Source organism: Condylura cristata, unplaced genomic scaffold, assembly GCF_000260355.1.
Source record: "Condylura cristata isolate star-nosed mole 26May11 unplaced genomic scaffold, ConCri1.0 scaffold00027, whole genome shotgun sequence".
Classification (NCBI taxonomy): domain Eukaryota; kingdom Metazoa; phylum Chordata; class Mammalia; order Eulipotyphla; family Talpidae; genus Condylura; species Condylura cristata.
Genome location: NW_004567128.1, coordinates 22,910,543 through 22,929,211, shown reverse-complemented (window position 1 = coordinate 22,929,211; position 18,669 = coordinate 22,910,543). Strand labels below are relative to the sequence as shown.

The 18,669-nt window shown below is 39.8% G+C and overlaps 1 protein-coding gene across 2 annotated transcripts; it reads right to left on the bottom strand.

The window, feature by feature from the left end:
* Window positions 1–2,119: 2,119 nt before the first annotated feature.
* On the bottom strand, window positions 2,120–18,038 carry DDX3X (DEAD (Asp-Glu-Ala-Asp) box helicase 3, X-linked). 2 transcript variants are annotated; one of them, XM_004689955.2, is made up of 17 exons: window positions 17,727–18,038; window positions 14,834–14,891; window positions 13,318–13,365; window positions 11,401–11,533; window positions 10,295–10,453; window positions 10,107–10,206; window positions 9,273–9,408; window positions 8,147–8,232; window positions 7,882–7,980; window positions 7,611–7,771; window positions 6,907–7,051; window positions 6,681–6,825; window positions 6,038–6,219; window positions 5,828–5,945; window positions 5,379–5,532; window positions 4,965–5,104; window positions 2,120–4,777 (listed from the first exon to the last, which is right to left on the bottom strand). In XM_004689955.2, exons 1-17 carry the CDS (start codon window positions 17,769–17,771, stop codon window positions 4,698–4,700), a joined length of 1,989 nt encoding a protein of 662 aa, XP_004690012.1. In that variant the 5' UTR covers window positions 17,772–18,038; the 3' UTR covers window positions 2,120–4,697. The 2 variants fall into 2 exon arrangements, with proteins under 2 accessions (XP_004690012.1, XP_004690013.1); XM_004689956.2 differs by having other exon boundaries at window positions 4,965–5,101; window positions 17,727–17,872.
* Between the last annotated feature and the right edge of the window lie 631 nt (window positions 18,039–18,669).

Sequence of the window (18,669 nt, the reverse complement as noted above, 5' to 3'; positions counted from 1 at the left end):
AAACTGGTCCAACCACTATGGAAAGTTGTTTGGAGGTTTCTCAAAGTGCTAAAAATGGAGCTTCCCTATGACCCTGCAATCCCACTCCTAGGTATCTAACCAAAAGACACAAAACATTAATTTAAAAGGACACCTGCACCCCTATGTTTATTGCTGATCTATTTACAATAGGGGGGATGTGGAATCAACCCAAATGCCCCAAAAAAGATGACTGGATCCAGAAGATGTGGCACATATACACACTGGAATATTACTCAGCAATCAAAGATAAACTCATGCCTTTTGCAGCAACATGGATGGAGCTGGAAGGGATCATGCTTAGTGAAATAAGCCAGGAAAAAAAAAATACTGGATGGTTTCATTCATAACAGGAGTGTAAGGGATCAGGAAAGAAAGAAAAAAAGCAATTGTAATAAAATAAAAACAAAAATCGACCAACTATAAACCAGACATTCTATGGAGGTGGAAAGGGAAATAGGACCAAAACGGGCAGAGAATAGTGCACGGGGCTGTGGTGATGGCACATGGGTGAATTGGTGGTTGAGTCCATGGGGATTACAACCGAGATGGAAAAATGTACAAAATGAAGAATGAAGTAAAATGTATTTTAAAAATTAAAAAACAAAACTGAAGACTTCTTCCAAGTTTGGGGTTAGCTAAATACTGCAACTTCTTCACAGGTGGCTAACTAGCTTATGACGATTGGGAAACCTCTATCTCTGCCCTTAACAGAAACCTTTCCAGAAGGTGCTTAATGGCACAGAGCAGCAATCCTGCATAAAAATTACACTTGAATTTTATGCTTGTCATAAGCAGGAGGGTTGGTCTGAAAGACCTAGTCTGCCATGACTAGCAGCTAAATTCACAATACTTTATATTGCTGCACAAGCTTTCCTCACAAAATGTGGGCTTTCGTGGAGATTCTTGCTCCGTGGACATGCTCCAAGAAAGGAGCTTGATCCTATGATGAATAGGGATTTTCAGTGTATTAAGTGCCACATAATCTTGCTAGCTGGTTATTCCAAGTTATTTTAGGCTTAACAGAGTTAAGGAGTCAATTCTTCCCTAAATTTATCTACAAGTTCAGCACAATGATCACCTGGATCCCAGTAAGATTCTTTGGAGATATAGAAAAGCTTATTCTAATATTTATTTGGAAAGACTTCTCTGACATGACACCAGAAGTACAATCCATAATAAAAAACAGAACTGACATGCAAACAAGATGTGAAACTCGTTTCAACATCCCCAAATTGCATTGAGAACAGAATGGGAGGGAAAATCAGAAGAGGTTAAAAAAGCCGTCAAAGTACAGTAACTGCAGTGAACTCTTGATTCTGATGGGAAGGGGCGAAATGTCAACACCTAGAGATCTTGGTTGCTGGGCTCCAAGTTTATGACCAATCAGATCACGTAAGAGCATAGGAGTAATGAAAGCAACCATTTAAAATACAAAAACTTCTATTGTTTAAGCATAAAGACATTAAACATGGTCAAACATGCTCCCTTATAGTTTTTGAAAATTATCTGGTGTTGAAATTCAACCAAGACAAAAAGAACCTGGAAAATACAAACAGTTGGAAAGAGTGACAATACCACTTAAGTATTTTATCTATCACTACATAAACATAGTACTAAGTTGGATTGCTAAAAACCTTAACTCATTAACTAGAAACCACAAGAATTTAGGTACTTGTTAATAAAAAAATTAAATCCTGCCAGAACATGGTCTTATGTAAAATAAAATGTCAGGGGGAAAAAATTAAATCCTGCAAGAACATGGTATTATGTAAAATAAAATGTCAGGGGGAAAGTATCATATGATTTCACTCATATGAACTTATTACAAAGGAACAGAGGGAAAAAAATAATCTGCCCTTGGAATCTGAGAGAAGCCAGGCTACCAGAAGACGGGGTGCTGGGAGCACAGGCAAGGGGTTCAGTGGACTGTGGTGGGAGATTGCTGGTAGGTAGTGGGTGCGGGGTGGGGGGGTGTTTGTGTATCTGCAGTTGCAAAGCACCTGAAGCACGTAGTGTCATGTGTAGTGTCGTATATAAAGTTTGGTAATGTCATAATTTTAAGAACCAAAATGAGAACTGGACAACCACCCAAAAAATTACATCTTACAACTCTTCAAGCAAGAGCACAACTTTATTTTCACCTCTAATAAACCACAATTGACAACAAATGAGACTGTGCAGTTCAACCTTTTATTTTAATAAAATCAGAATATGCACAGCACATGCAGTGCTAGCATCTAAACTAATACAATAAGCAATTACTAAAGCTACAGTGACTTGAGTTCAATCTTTACATTCAGCAAGTTTAACTCCATTCTTACATGATTTTTGAAACCTTATTTATTAACTGAAAATATTGTTTGCTGATAAAACTTGCTCAAATGCTACCGCTGAATGTCCAAGTCACTGATTATGCCAATACAACAAAGATAACCACATGTTTGAGGATTGCAATGTGCCAGACATTCACTGAAAAAAAAAATACACACAACTAAACAAAACTCACGCAACAAACATCTGAGAATCTGGACACTTCATATCAGTGTTTTGAAGTGTTTTCATTAATATCTTAAGACAAGTGTATCAAAACCTTGGCATGATTTAATTTCAAGTCGCCAATTTTGTTTTTACTAACATCAGAAAGTTATGGCTACACTGCCAATGCCGGGTCTGCTTAATTTGACTTAAGAGTTTAATATGACTTAACATTAAAAGCTCACACTACCCCGAAATATATAATTTCACGCATACGGTGACATTCAACATTCAAGTGCCAGTGTTTTTGTACTGTCTTTTGGTCAAGTTTCTTTAAACTTTCAAAGAATCACTTTTAGGCTTACAAAAATAAATATTTGTCAAAATGTTCAATAAATATTACATAAAACTAGCAGCAAAAAGTATCTAGAAATCTGTCGTGTGCAAATAGTTTTCATCCCAACTATCATTCCCATGGTCCCAAATAAATTTTTGAATCTAGACCTCCCATCCCCTTCCTAGACAAGCTGCGTTCAACAATCTCCAAGAGACAAAATAAGATTGGAAGTTTAAGGACACGCACACAAGACATATATATAAAATTCTCTGAATGTGCAATAAAAGAAGTACTTTGTAAAAAGTTATGGGCAAAATGTACAAGGGCCTAAACCTAGACTAATTGAAATAGCACCATAACAAATGACCTCAATACTGTCAAGTGCACCTACTTAATAAAAGTTTTAGAACAAGGCACAATACACTTGAAAATCTATTGCACTTTAGGAAATTTTTGCCGTCTTCCTATGCCACTGTAAAAAGATTGAGCGTTTTGATCACCTCATTCTGGCCACAAAATTAGCACAGAATTCAAAGTGGCAGAGGCATTTTAATGGTGGACAATGCTCATCTTTGGCCAGATTTAGCATAAACAGACTATAAATACAATGGAAACCTATGCAACTAAAACTGACTAAAACTGCACTGTATAGCAGAATTGACACCTTGTGCAGTTATGTACATATTTCCAACCTGTGTGATCTCAAAGATTTTAAGTTTGTTATTCTTCTGGAGCCATTTTTACAAAGTCTATATAGTAAGCCAGTTTAACATCTCAACGCAGCTTGAACAGAGTAATGTGAATCGGCATTTAAAATAAAGCCTGCTGCATTAATTCTTCCTGTTCATACCCTCTTGACCAAAAAACATCAACACTAGCATGCGTTATTAGACCAAAAATCATCCAGGGCCCTAATGAGGGCTGGTCATTGCTGTGGTCAGCCATTCTACCATTTCAATTTCACTTATGGCAGGCATTTAAAAAGTCTAAGTAGATGAATTTCTCCTATAAACCTATTTCAAGTTATCAGACCTTTAAACAATTTCCCTGTAATAGTATGCCCACATTTGGCTAGCTCATGATTGATCTGCCTAAACATTGAAAGAGGAATTGCTGTATTTACTTGCATTAACTTTGAAAACAGTGCTTTGAATGTATGCATGTATTCATACATCACCTCATCATGACTGGAATGGCTTGTTTAAAGACTATCAGGTTCTAAATACCTATCCAGGATAGAGTGAGCAAATCAGAACTTTAACTTAATACAGTTTGCCACATTAGAAACTAATTCCATTATTATGCTTCAAGACGTTTGTTGTTTGTTTCCCCCAATCTGCAGGTATCAAAAAGCCCTAGTGCAGGCTACCGCATAAGTTTTTTCCTTATAATATTTATGGATGAATCGATGATTCCTGTTAAGTTGTATCACACCTGTGTGCCAAGGTTTGATTTTAGCCCAAGTTCAGTATATTTATTTCGTCAAAACAATTGATATCTTGAGCATTACTGAGCCAACAGGACATCAAAATAAAAAGTTGTCTAAAGTTAAAGGCACAGTACATTAACAAACAAATGATCCTCAGTCACAAATTATAAATGCAGTTTGGGATGGGGGTTGGCAGGAGGGGAGTTAATCCAAACTACAGCAATGAAGTCTTCAAACCACCTTCCGAACAGGGCTGCTGATTGTTCCTTTCATCTATTCATGTGACCTTGAGCTCCCTTAAAAAAAAATTTCAGTGGAGAATCACAGCTGGTAATGTACTGCGAGTTCTTGAAGCTACACAAGGTATAGTCTGGCTAAGTTACATGTGGTTTCCATATTAGCTTGTTTGGCAGGGTAACCTACTGCAAAGCAGGTTCAGTTACCCCACCAGTCAACCCCCTGGGAGTTATAATTTCCTCCGTATCCATCGCTGTTGTAAAAGCCTCCATATCCACCTAGTGAAGAGATTGAAGAAAAAAATTATATCACCCACTGCTAAAAACACATCTTTATCTCAAGTACTTTGAAGTTCCAAAAAAGCAATCTACAAGGTACAGCCCCCCCCCCCTTCAATTACTTTGAAAAAGAAGTCTAAAGGGGCAGAGTTCTTCCCAAGGACCTGAGATTAAAACTTAACATTACCTCCACCAAACCCTCTGCTGCTGCCATGGCCGCCTCCACCACTGCGACTGCTGCTTGCACGGCTGCTGCTGAAACTGGAGCTGCTGGCACCACTGCTTTGCCGATAGTCTCGGGCACCAAATCCGCCGCTGAATCTACTACTACAAGACAACATGTGTTAGTTCACATGTAGATCGAATTTCACTAAATAACCCAATTCCTCCTAAAACTTCCAATTTCTGGTCTTTTAATTCTAATTTCTTCTCTAGCTCTACTTTCCATAACAGTAACCTTTAAAGGCCTTAGTCAGGAAGGGCTAACACTAACAATGTCACCCTTTCCAGGAACACCCGCCCTTACCCAAAGCATCTAGGCGGCCTAGTAAAATGAAGCCTGTCAAATACGTGAAACCCCATCCCCCCATCTGCACCTCACCTCTTAGATCTTCCACGACTGCTACCCTTGTAGTGGTGTTCATAAGCCAAGCTTTCTAACCAAGATGGCACTTCTTGTTTAGCTTCAACAAGAAGATCCAACAAATCCTTGGTAATATTTGCGTTCCTCTCATTAAAGAATGAGGTGGCAAGACCTAAAATAGTTTCATAAAGTACACATAAAATAGTTTCATAAAGTACACATATTAAGGTCTTCCATAAAGTAGCTTAGTATTCTCACTTTTCTGTGTAGACTACTACTGAATAAATATAAGTTACAATTTAACAAAGTTCTTTGTACAAAAGCTGACTTTTTATGTCATTTCTGTTGTTGAGCTGTATTTAATTGCATTTCTTTGAAATTGCTTTTGTATTTAAGACTCTGAAAAAGTCCTTGCTATACATTCATCACATCACAATGAAAAACAGTGCAATCAATGAACCACTTACCAAGGTTTCCTACACGCCCTGTGCGGCCTATGCGATGTACATATTCTTCAATATCGCTTGGCAAGTCAAAATTGATAACGTGTTTCACATTTGAAATGTCCAGTCCTCTTGCTGCTACCTGGAAATAAACTTTTGTTATACACGGTCCACTTAAAAGAAACCAAAAAGTTGAATACGCTGAAACTGAAAATAAGATCATGTTATACATACTGCTGTAGCCACTAAAATTGGACTTTTTCCTGAGCGGAATTGGTGAAGGGCCTCTTCTCTATCTCTCTGAGATCTGTCTCCATGGATACTGGTGCAAGCATATCCTTCATGGTATAAGAAATCCTCCAGAGAATCTGCACCCTTTTTGGTCTCCACAAACACTAAAGTCAGTGAATCCTTGCCTGAATTTGAAAAATTACAAGGTTCTGGTCAACAAAAGCAGCTTGTTCTCTTTGCACTTAGTAAACATATAGAGGCAATTAGAAGAAACTATTTTAGGGCCTCCACAGTGGCACAGGGGTTAAAGTCTCAGTGCTATCACAACCACTGTGGCAAGAGTTTGGTCCCCGGCCAGGGATATGACCCACACGGCACAGAAGCCATCTCATCTCACCCGCTGCTACCCTCAGCCATGTATTTCAGCACATCTGCCTGGTCTGCTCCCCACTCTGTCTCTTGTGAGTCCTCTCACCCCATCCAACACACACGCCTCTGGCCTAGAACCCAGTTCTTGTATGCATAAATATAAATAAATCTTTTAAAAAACTGTTTTGAGAATGTTCTGAATGGAGACAAAAGGGAATCAAGTGGGTTCTCATCACCTGAACTCCCAAAGCAATGCTGTAATTATTCATGATTTTACCTGTTGCACTTAGAAGGTCGAGCAGAAATGAACGCTTATCTACCTCTTCCACCCAAACTACTTTCTGTGTAATGTTCTCAGAGGTAGAGCCTACTCTTCCAACAGCCAAAAAGATATACTCATCCAAGAAATCTCGAGCAAGCATCTGAAAGAAAAATATTTTATTATCCACTGTGATAAAAAAGAAAATTGTTAGGTAAATAAAATTTGCAACATCAGACAATACCTGTATTTCCTTAGGGAAAGTAGCACTAAACATCATAGTGTGGCGAACTCCCTTTGGTGGCATAGTATCTTGTTCAACTATTCTACGTATCTGAGGTTCAAATCCCATATCTAACATCCGATCAGCTTCATCCAACACCAAGTATCTGCCATTAAAATAATGCAGTTCAGAATTTGGGAACAAGACAATTTTAATACAGCTGTATCAATAAGGGTAATTATACATTTATTTAGGCAAGACTTCCATGCCACACAATTTGACATGTATACATAAGACAAAGCTCAAGGTTTTTGCTACTAAACAAACCATCTGAGCTCACACAGACAAATTAACTCTTACTAGACTGCCCCAATCTGGTCAGTCTCAGTCAGTATTAAAAGTATCACTGATTTCTTAAAAATTATGAGTAAATTTTATTGTGAAAGAAGACTTTAAAATAAGCCACTTCTCAATCTTACGATTTAGGCAATACGAATAAATAAATACCACAAAACTAATGGCCAGTAATTTTAAGGACTAATGTTATATATAAAAATGAACACCCTTTTCTCCGTGCCTTTGTAAGGTTGCTATAGTGCTTTAAGAGACTAACACAGAGAAGGGTAAAATAAGTCTACATAAAGCCTAGAAAAGAGACTGTAAACCACCTCTTTGAATCCTGTCTGGAGTCACAACTTAAAAAAATAATAATAAAATTAACGTACTTGCAGAAGTCTAATCCGATCTTCCCTCTTTCCATCATATCCACTAGACGTCCTGGAGTAGCTACTAACAAGTGGCATCCACGTTCTAAGTCTCGAATCTGCTGACCAATATCAGCACCACCATAAACCACACAAGGACGAACTCTAGATCGGTATGAAAACTGTAAGCAGAGAAATTTTATCAACTCCAAGAGCCAAGATTTTTACATGCTCATAAAACATTTCATCAAAATCGATGAAAAAGCCAGTAATCGCTGAAATGCATACTTACTTTCCTGGCTTCCTCGTAGATTTGTACTGCTAATTCTCTAGTTGGTGCTAATACCAAGGAAATTGGGTATTGTTTGCGGCGTCCATACCTTCCATTTTCCTGAGAAATATTTTGACAGTTAAGCTTTCTATCGTACGTCTGTTACAACATAATCCTCTATACTACTTTATGAAAACTACTTTTCATTAAATAGATGAGAGTAAGTGTCAGTGTCTTTTTAACAGCTCTCAACAATAACTTCCCATTTTGTAAAGAAATTATTTACCTTCATGGCCCTCAGAGCCTCTCCTGGACCATCTGAATAAATCTGACTCAAAATGGGCAAGAGAAAAGCTGCAGTTTTTCCAGACCCTGTTAAAAGACAACATATTCATTCAACCAGAGAAAACCCTGCTTTTTACTTTTCAATAAATATTGGTAGTGTTATTTAACTGCCCTATTACAAGTCAATTAGTAACTTTATGCCCAAATAAATTTTTCAAAAAATTGTTAACAGGTAGATTAACAAAGGCAAACTAAAAAGTGACTTCTTTGATCCATCTGTAACAAGATTCAACAAACTAAGGCCCTATTTATTTTCATAAACATAGCTTTATTGGAATACAGTCATACCCAATAATTTTGTATTGTCCATGGGTGCTTTCACAAAAGCAGGGCTGAGTAGCTGCAACAGACACCACATGGCCCATAAAACCAAAACTAATTTGTTCCTTTACAGAAAATGTTGCAAATTCCTGATCAGAAACAATGTAACAGTCATTTCTTTCCATCTCTGTGTGTAAAATACAGGAATACTGACTTAATTTCTAACATTCTCGTAGGTATTATACACACTGATAATACATAAAGCATGACATTCTCATTCTTCCAGTGAGAGGGGAAAAGACATCACATGATTCAAATACTGTATTCTAGGTGAAACTCAGAGATAAAATAGTTTGTACTGAATTTCTGAGGTTGTCGCTACCATCCAGTCGCAAAACATAGGAAGTGCTTCTTCACTCCTGCAGCAAGCACCTCTCCCTTGGCTACATTCCTACAGACCAGAGGCCACTTAATCTTGTCCTTATGCCAGCTACAATACTATATAACACTAACATTTTCACCACTGCATCAAAATAAATCCCCGTATCAGGCTGACAACTTCCTATAAGCTTCCAAGATGCCCTACTGAAAACACCAGAGATAAAAATCCAAAGGTTTAAGAAAAAGAAACCATCCAGCAATGCCTTACCTGTATTCAAAGCATGCCAGACCAACTCGGAATTGGACTCAAGCTTCCCTATGAAACTTATGTAGTCCAAGCATATTTTGATTTTTGATGCTAATGTTATGAAAACAGCCCAGTTAAAAGGTATTTCTGGTTACTTGTTACTTTCAAGTGAGCTTACCTGTTTGGGCACAAGCCATCAAGTCTCTCTTCTCTTTGATAATAGGAATAGCATGCTTCTGCACTGGAGTCGGGCGAGTGTAGCGAGTAAGCTCAATGTTTCCCATAATAATTTCGCCCATTTCAACATCGCTGAACTGTCAAGAAATTCAATGGTGTAAGTAGCTAGAAATAATACAATTCTTTTTTTTTTTTTTAAAGATTTATTTATTTATTCATACAGAACTGGGGTACAGGCCAGAGATGCGGAGGGTGAGAGGATTCACCAGAGACAGAGTGGGGAGCAGAACAGGCAGATCGACGAAGTACACTGCTGAGGGGAGCAGCGGGCGGGTCAGGAGAGGTCTGCCACGCCATGTGGTCACCTCCGGGGCAGGCGGGAATCGAACTCATGCGGAAGCGGCTTCAGATTCTCAGTGCTGTGCTTTAACCCGCTGCGCCACCAGGGAGGGCCTACAATTCTTTTTTGTTTCATACTAATACAATAATGGGGAGGGAAAAAGGGGAGACAACCGACATACTTGACTTTATAGCTACTTCAATTAAAAATGCATGGAGAGGGGTATTTCATGCTCCTAAACTTAATCTACATTGAAGAAGTTGTGGATTCTGTTTGATCGATTTCCTATTTTGATTTATTAGAAACAACGGCATTGAACTCAACTTTTCTCCTCCCCACATATGAGTGTGGCAGTTTTTTAAAGTAAATTTTAAAGGGAGGGAAAAAAAAGGTAAATTTTTGTTACCAGTAGGCCTGGTGTACATCTCATTTTGAGGTGTGCTGTTAAAACACTAATACTTGCCTCTGTCTTAAAAGGTCAGTAAATATACTTACGCTTTCAATGTGTGGAGGACAGTTGTTGCCTGTTGCCTCAACTGGAATGTCATCATATTTCTCAAAGTTAATCCCAGTGTTGCCTCCAGAAAAGAGTTCCCTGTAATAATAATAAAAAAAAATGGTTAAGTTTGTTATATTAGCTCATAAGACTTTGTTCATAATTAACATATAATTCAAACACTTACTGTTCCAAGCGTTCACTTGGTGGAAGTGGTTTTGACCAATCATCTTCATCTGATTTGTCACACCAGCGACTATTTCCACCACGTTCAAATTTGCCAAAACCACTTCTGTCGCCACGGCTACCAATGCCATCGTAGTCACTCCGTCCACGATCATCAAACCTGAACAACACAAGCAATTAATCACAATCACATCATCCAATCATGATCAGATTCCTACTACTACTTTAGAAATGAACCTGGAAAGAAGTTAAATTATTCATTATGGCTAACTTCAAGGACGTCAACAGGAATCCTGGCTTACACTTACTTGACAAACCCTCTTCACCGGATCATATGTATCACTAGTTCCTAAAATGAGTATTCCTCATTTTCTATAAATTATAAATCCTACACAGACCTCATAAATGCTGAAATTAATAATCAAGTCTCATATCATGCTTGAAATTAGCACATAACTTGCATCTTTAAAGTTCATATACAAAAATATTTAGTGGTAAGGAAAAGAAAAAAATAATACACCAAGTATCAATTGTCCCAGTTGTAATAGGATGACATCTAAAGGACAATTCACCTGTGTCACAGACTTTGGATAAGAGGTAGAAAATAATTCTTACCTGAGTTAAGATGTTTTTAGTTTTAGGCCTGTTTGCGAAAAGTCAGGACACAGAGGACTAACCACAGCTATTAGGCACATGAGGTCAGTTCACCATACTTGTGTAATCAAAAAATAAGGTGTTTAAAATTGTCATGCAGAATATATCCACACCAAACCTTGCACAAAAATCTCAACCAAATTAGTCATTTACTAGATAAACATACTTTGTTAAGATAGTATAAAGCTAGGGAAAACTGCTTTCATTATGCCAAAGGACAAATTCTTACTTTCAACAAAGTCATATGTATCAAATTCAATTTAATAAAGACCTCTTACAGGTAAGAAAACACTAACTAAATAAACATTAGTGCTTAAGATCCAAAAAACTTGTCTATTAGGATAAAAAAATATGCTTAACGGTCAGACCAGAGTACAAGGAAGAAGACTCATCAAATTAAAGAACAGTTCCTAAATTGTTATTGTACATATACAAAAGGTAAAAAGCAATTACCTTCCCCTTGATCCACTTCCACGATCACTGAAGAAACTAGACTTCCCTCTCGAATCACTACGAGATCCAAAACTGCTGTATGCATCCTTATCTTTACTAGAACTCCACCCTGAACTATCTTTATCGTAGAATCCTTCAATAAAAAAGCATAAACCCATTATTAATTAGGAATCAGTAATATTCTAACACGATTCTTAGGTTTCTGAATCTTATTTCTGTGGGCTGGAGGGACAATGGATATATTTCTCCCATCATGACACAAGAAAACGAAGATTTAGAGCTGATTTTTTTTTAAGTATTTTGAATTCTCTCCACTACAAACACTGTATACTAATAATGTTATGCTAAGCTATTTGATGCATTTTAATGTTCTGAATACCATCTCTTAAAGGTCAATAGCTCTGCCTGTAACACAGGCATATTATTACAATATGACCATCACAATACACTTAAATTTCCATTCACTTTAAAGATATGAGTATGTTGGGCCCTCCCTGGTGGCACAAAAGGTTAAAGTGTGGCCTATTAAGGTATCTGCAGCCACTGCAGCATAAGTTCAATTCCCAGCCATGGAAGTGACCCACATGACGTGACAGATCTCTCGTCTTGCCCGCTACTCCCTTAAGCAATGTATTTTAGTCAATTTGCCTATTCTGCTCCCCACACCTACAGCCTGCACCCCAGTTTTTGTGTGCACAATAAAATCTTTTCAAAAAAGATGTGAATGTGTTTACTAGGCAGCACATACTGTTTCTTAGCAATACTATTATTTAAAACATCCTTTCTTAGTAGTCACATTAGTTGAATACCACACTTTTGTATTTAATAATGCAATAATCAAAAATACCTAATAAAAAGGGAAATCTTCATTCCTATACACTTGGTGTAGCAATAAACATTCAGTAAGAGGGGACGACAAAGGTCGAATTCCAACAGGTAGGCAGTTTGAAAAGAGTCAACATTTTCATTAAATAGTCACAAATGGTTAACAAGTGACTCTCCTGCCTCTATCATTACCCAGCCAGAGCTGAGTTATGTTTCTGAAGGTATTTTTCAACTGAGAAGCTAAGATACTGCTTCTCCCTTTGATTCCTGTCTGTAACAAAGTTGGTGAAGAAACACACAGATATACAAGCAATATACAATAAAAATACACGTAAGCCAATTCTAGTTATCTAAGAAATAAGGAAAACAAACCTTGCAGTAACTAAACAATGCTGGAAACAGAAATACAGATTTATGCCGTGTATTGCCCGGAGGATGAAATACAGATTACATATATAGAGGAATAAGAGCAAACCACATGCTCTTTGGATTCTCACCACCCTTCTAATGCTGACTTCTTTATCCAGCATATTCTCTCCTATTGATATCACACTCCTCACCTCCACTTTTCTCCTTTTTCACTTTTCATATCAGCAATTTTAAGAAGTATGTAGCACACCAAGTTTTCCCATAATCTGATATACCTACTAATTATCATGATAGTACAAATTTAATGAGGAAAAGGCCAGGTACTATGGTATACTTTAGATAAAACTTTTCAAATGAAGCAGGTAAGCCAAGAAAACAAAACCAGAAAACCATTCCCAACTCCCTGGCAGCATGCCCAGTGCCACAAACTTAACTATCCTAATAACCCTAATCTTCACTTTGGCACCTCTGCAACAGACAGAAATAACTGGGTTATCATCATCATGCAATGCAGTTTGGTTTACAGAGTAGTGTACCCACTTACCTTTTTCAAGTTATGCTGGAATGATTACAAATAGAACAAACACAAGACTAGTGAAATTGTACAAAGCCACAGGCTAAACAAAAATTTTCTTTATGAGATTAGATGCTTTTCCCAAAGCAATGAAGTAACTTTCTAACTACAGCAAAAATTAACTCTGCAAAGTTGCTTGAAGAACTTACCTTTAGTAGCCTCTCGGTTCCTTAAGTGAGGGGGAATATAGCGCCCTTCTGAAAAAAGAAAGAGAAAGTTAAATGCAAAAACCCTTCAAGTTAAAGCATCTTATCAAAATTTCTGCTATTAAAAAATGGTCCTGGAGGAAGTACACTGGATTATAGTGATGGTACACAGGTGATCTGGTGATGGGGAGCCCACGGGGATTTCAAATGAGATGGAAAACGGCACAAAATAATGTAAAAAAAAATTTTTTTTAATGGTCCTGGAAAATATCTTTTTAAATATCTAGCTTGCCTGACTAACTTGAAAATTGAGAGGGGGGGAGAAATGAGTATACTTTTAAGTAGGTTGCTACTTTACTAGAATTCAAAAGGGATGGTACTAAGCAAAATTTGACTTGGAATGTAATAATTGAAATGCTTAATACATTGAACGTGCCACCAATGATTTAACTTTTTTTTTTAAGAGGCCTGCTATGATTTCAGGGAATTAGCATATAAATAAAAAACAGCTCCAACATAAGCATTACTGTAACAACTTGAAGGACTACTGTGTAATAAATCATACAATCAGCCACTAAGAGGCTTTTTTGTTTCTACCCTGGTTAGTTCCAAAACGTATTATACATACAAATGATGGAAAGAGAAATTACTTCAAGGAACTGCAAGTTTTAATCAGGGCTTGCTGAATTTAAGCAAAGTCAACTGTTGCTTTGTCTACAAACAGGAATATAATCTAGCCGATGGATAAGAAAATATATATATATATATAAATAGATCCAAGTAAAAAAGAAAATCAATTCACTTAATTACTAGTAAATTTCTGCAATTTAACCTTTTCACTTCTGGGTTGAATTAAACAGTAAAGAGATTGCCAAGAATGATCAATTCCTAAAACATAATGGCCCAGAGAGGCCCTTCTTTCCTAAAATTGAGATGTTTTTCACTATGTAACAAATAGTGTATTCAGACCCTACAGCCTGTACTTTTTCTTGGGGGGTAGGTGGAGATGCTGGTAGGTAGAAAGAGACCTGAACAAAGCAGGTCTACTACCAAACAATAAACCATGAAGGCCCTTTAACACTTTAATAGCAAGTCTCCAAAAAGCACCATTAAAATTTTTTTTATTTTATCTTATCTTTTAAAGAATGCTATAGCATTTAAAATCCTAAGGACTACCTCCCCCCAAGACTCGGTAAAGTCTTGTGCTATTAATAAGTCTTTATGTTCTTCATGGTCACATAGTAGCTATAGCCAATGAACTGGCTGGTAGATTTACTCTTAAGCAGGAGAATGCATGCCCACCACCTCACTTCTAAAGATAACTTGTGTGCTGTATCATGTTCTTCCTAATGGTTATGCTTTAATTAAAGAAAACTTTTATTATCGAAAGACCACTACATAACTCTACCTAATTTTTTACTTAACAAAAATTAAAGGGGTTAACTGTTTAAAGAAATCAAGACATTATTAAGATATGAAGCTCTTAAAAACCAGTAATGCCATAAAATGTTTTACTTACTGCTGGCTGTACTTCCCCCACTCTGATTATCTGAAGAGTTCAGGTCTAGGCCAGCAAACTAGGAAAGAGTTTAAATAGTTAATGACCTGCAGTGCTTTGAAGACTGGAAATTCTAAGCAAAATCAAAAAAATACTACTGTATTTACTGCCAAAGGTTATCCAATACAAACTGTGTCCAAGTTTAAGTTATTCATTCAAAATGAACTTTCCCTGTAACATTTTCCATAGTGAAAAAAAATCAAATTAAAATAATTTTAAAATATCAAGTAGATCAAGGTTTCATTTTAGTTCCAATCATATCTGGCAGGTTTCCACAGCCATTAACTTGCTACATGGGATTATTTTTAAACTAAAAACATACCTGAACATTTTTTGATTTAAAAAGAAAATCATTCCTTTATCCCTAAATATTGCACAAATACTCTTAATTAGGGTGGCACTCAGGAACAACAAAAATAATATACCTACCACTGACTTAGCACTGAAATTGAACACAACCCTTAAGTTAATACTTAGGTGTTCTACCATTTCAATGATTAAGTTCAAAGACTTGAACATAAATGGCACAACTGGCCTTGAATGCTTCTTATAGGTAGGACATTTTATCTCCATTTTTACCCATACCCCCACATTGGCAGCTCAAAGCCTCAACATTCTACAAAAAGAACTGATATTTTCATCATTCTGTAATAACTAACTAGAATCTTGTTACTTACAATGGGGTGGGGAGGGTATGTTTGAGATACCAGAGCCAATTTGCCAAAAGAAATATTTTTAAAGCCACAAGACCAAGCCAATAACAGTGCTGTTGCCACCTGTTTGCAAAGGTAATATGCCATACCACACACATAAGCCCCGTTAAAAGCTCAAGATGATACTGTCAAAATGCAAACATCAATGGAATCAATGAAAATTGGAAACAGATGGAGTCTTTAAAAAAAAGAGTAGGCAAGATAAAGCCAGACACCTCATTTCTAAAATTTCTATTAGCAAAAATGCTGCATGCTCTCTGCACTAGTTTCCTAAACAGAATGATACTTTAAAATAGAAGTTTCTTTTTGTCCTTGTTACAATACAGGTTTTGTTAATAATTTTATGCATGGAAACAAAGTAAAAAGCAACCGAAGACACTATTGTAAATTGTTAGGATTACATTATTGCCATTTTCTCCATTGTGAATTTTCTTGTTTAATTCTAACCGCTCCGCATATTTCATTTATCTCATTGATTACAATGTAAGTAAGATTCATTGCCGCCTAGAACCTTTTAAAAACGTTACTGCCTGCACGAAACAATATTAAAAAGTGAGAATAGCCTGTGCGATGGTAGCATATTTTCTATGTCTCTGCTCCCTTGAACATATGACGTAGCCGCAATTTGAAAGATTTATTGTAACTGACTCATAATAGGGAAAATGGTCCTAAAGAGAGACTGTTGAGTCCTAAAAATGCATTACCCACGACTTCATTAAACTGTATTATCGATTAATTTGTGGCACTAACTTCGTTTCAGAATTGTTCTACAGTTTGCGGTAGACAGGCACCAAACATCCCATGGAGGAGCTTCTCCAGTGTGGTGCCACTGTTGCAGAGTGGCAGCCCTCTGCCGTGGCAGCGGGCACACACAAGCCCCTTCCTTTCCCCCACATCACATTCTCTCCTCTCCGCGCCCCGCTCCCCCCGAGAGAATTTTTGTTAAGACGAGACCCAGAACCTGTGACCTATTTCAAATCTGTACTCCACAGGCAGCAACAAGTACAAAAAAAAAAAAAAAAACTGTTTTATTTCTTCTAGGTTTCATTCCTAGTATTTTTCCTCTGGCCGATTCCTAGATCAAACATCACGAATATCAGGACACTCATATAGCCCGTGGTAACCCCAAGGCGTGGACTTCAGCTAGATAACCACACAGGGGCTACCTGGGTGCAAGGGAGGAGGAAAGGGTCGCTCCCGGGCCCTAACCTCCTAGTTGTCTCCCCCATACATAAGACAACCCGCGTTCGACCTCACTCTCTAGAGCCCAGCGCACAGCGCACGCAGCGGCCCATTACTCCCTCCTCCCCCCCCCCACTCCTCCGAATCTTCTGCGTCACAAAACTTTCCACTCCGGAAACGGGGCCTCGCAGGCCGTGGCGCCGACCCTGCTACGGCCCTGCGGAAATCGGGCTGGAGTGAAAGGGCCCTGCGGAAGGAAGCAGAGGTCTGTTCCATCCTCCTTTCCAGGTCCCTGACCGTCCGGGTCCGCTGGCCCGGCCTCTCCCGCTAGTGGGCCACAGCGCCGCCCAGTCGCCAAGCACCACACAAAGGAGGCCGCCGCCATTACCCCGAGAGGCCACCCCCCGCGCCGCCCCCTCCCACATTCCAGGGCCGCGTTCCCCCCTCCCGCGCGCGCGCTCGTTCCATACGCGTACACGCGTGCACACACGCGGACACGGACGAACACACTCACGAGCACACGCAAACACCCTACAGTCATCGCGTTTCCGGAACCCGGGAGAAGTGAGGGCTGAAGCCCTGGAGACCGAAAGGGTCCTCCGCGCGCAAGAGCCCCCAGCCCCCCCACCCCACCAAGGGTCACTAACTAGCCGGGTAGGCGCGCGCGCGTCTTCGCGCGCGCGCGCGCCCCCTCCCCCTCCGCCCGCCCGCGCACGCACACACAAAAGCCGCCATTGTGCTCGGCCCGGGGACAATACCGCGGGCCTGGCCGGGGCCCCAGCGCGAGCAACAGCCACCGCCAGCATTCCTGGCGCTGGCGCGTTCCGCCATAGCCCCGAGGCATGGACACCCGCCAGCCCGAGGTTCTTAGGGTGCCAGTTAGCGCTGCGCCATAAACCAGGTTTGCTCAGGGGATGCATTCGTACACCAGCCACCCCGACACGCTCCTTGGAGCTCACCTGCTGGTCCAGCCCGAGCGCATTTTCCACCGCCACATGACTCATCCCTAAAGAGTACGGAGAACTCGGAGTCTTCCGCTGCTGAGTGTGTGTGTTAGATGCACCGCGAAGGCCCTCTCACGGGAGAACTGCGGCTTTGGAGCGCTCGGCGCGGCCAGCGAGCTAATATACCCACTCGGAGGACTGCTACGTCAGCACGTAATGCGTGTGCCCTCCCTCTCCCGGTCGCACTCCTCCTACCGCCAAGAATTCACCCAGCTACTGCGCGCTCCTTTCGTCCTAACCTCGCGTTATTTCCTAGTCAGTCCCGCCCGTGGCTCGTCTGTTTACCCCGCAGCTCAAGCACGGAATGCTGCTGTCGTTTGCTAGAGCTGCGTTAGCCCTGGCCCCGCTGGTTCCCTGGCCCGGGTCCGGAGTTCTCGAGATCTCGCGAGAACTCGTCTCGGCCTGTTAGGAGGCCGGGAAATTGACTCTAGCCTTCGTTTCCCTCTTGCTCCCCTGGCTCCCTGCTGGTTGTTCTTCCTCTTTTTCTAGCCGCTTCTCTTTCGGTCCCCTGACTTGGAGATGTGAAATTTCTCCAATCTAAACAGTCCTAGCCCTACCGTGGGCGATCTCCGAAATTGGAGTTAGGCGAGAAGCCCGAAGACCAGAGGATAGGTCATGTGACCGCAGGTGTCGAATGCGGTGGCCATTTTATGGAGTTGGAATCGTGGCTGAGATAGTGATCGGAATGGGGGGAAGGGGAAGGAGAGGAGGGGGGAAGAGGGGAAAGGTGAGGAGGAAAGGTAGGGATGTTACGGGTAAGGAGTGAGTGCAGGGGACCTCACCTTTTATGCCAGTTACCTCACTCGTTGCAGCAAGGTTGCCTAGGCAGCGAGGGGCTGCCTAGGAACGCTGTAGCCCCCCACTATTCCGTGTACCCCAGCCCTTGCGGTGAGGAAAC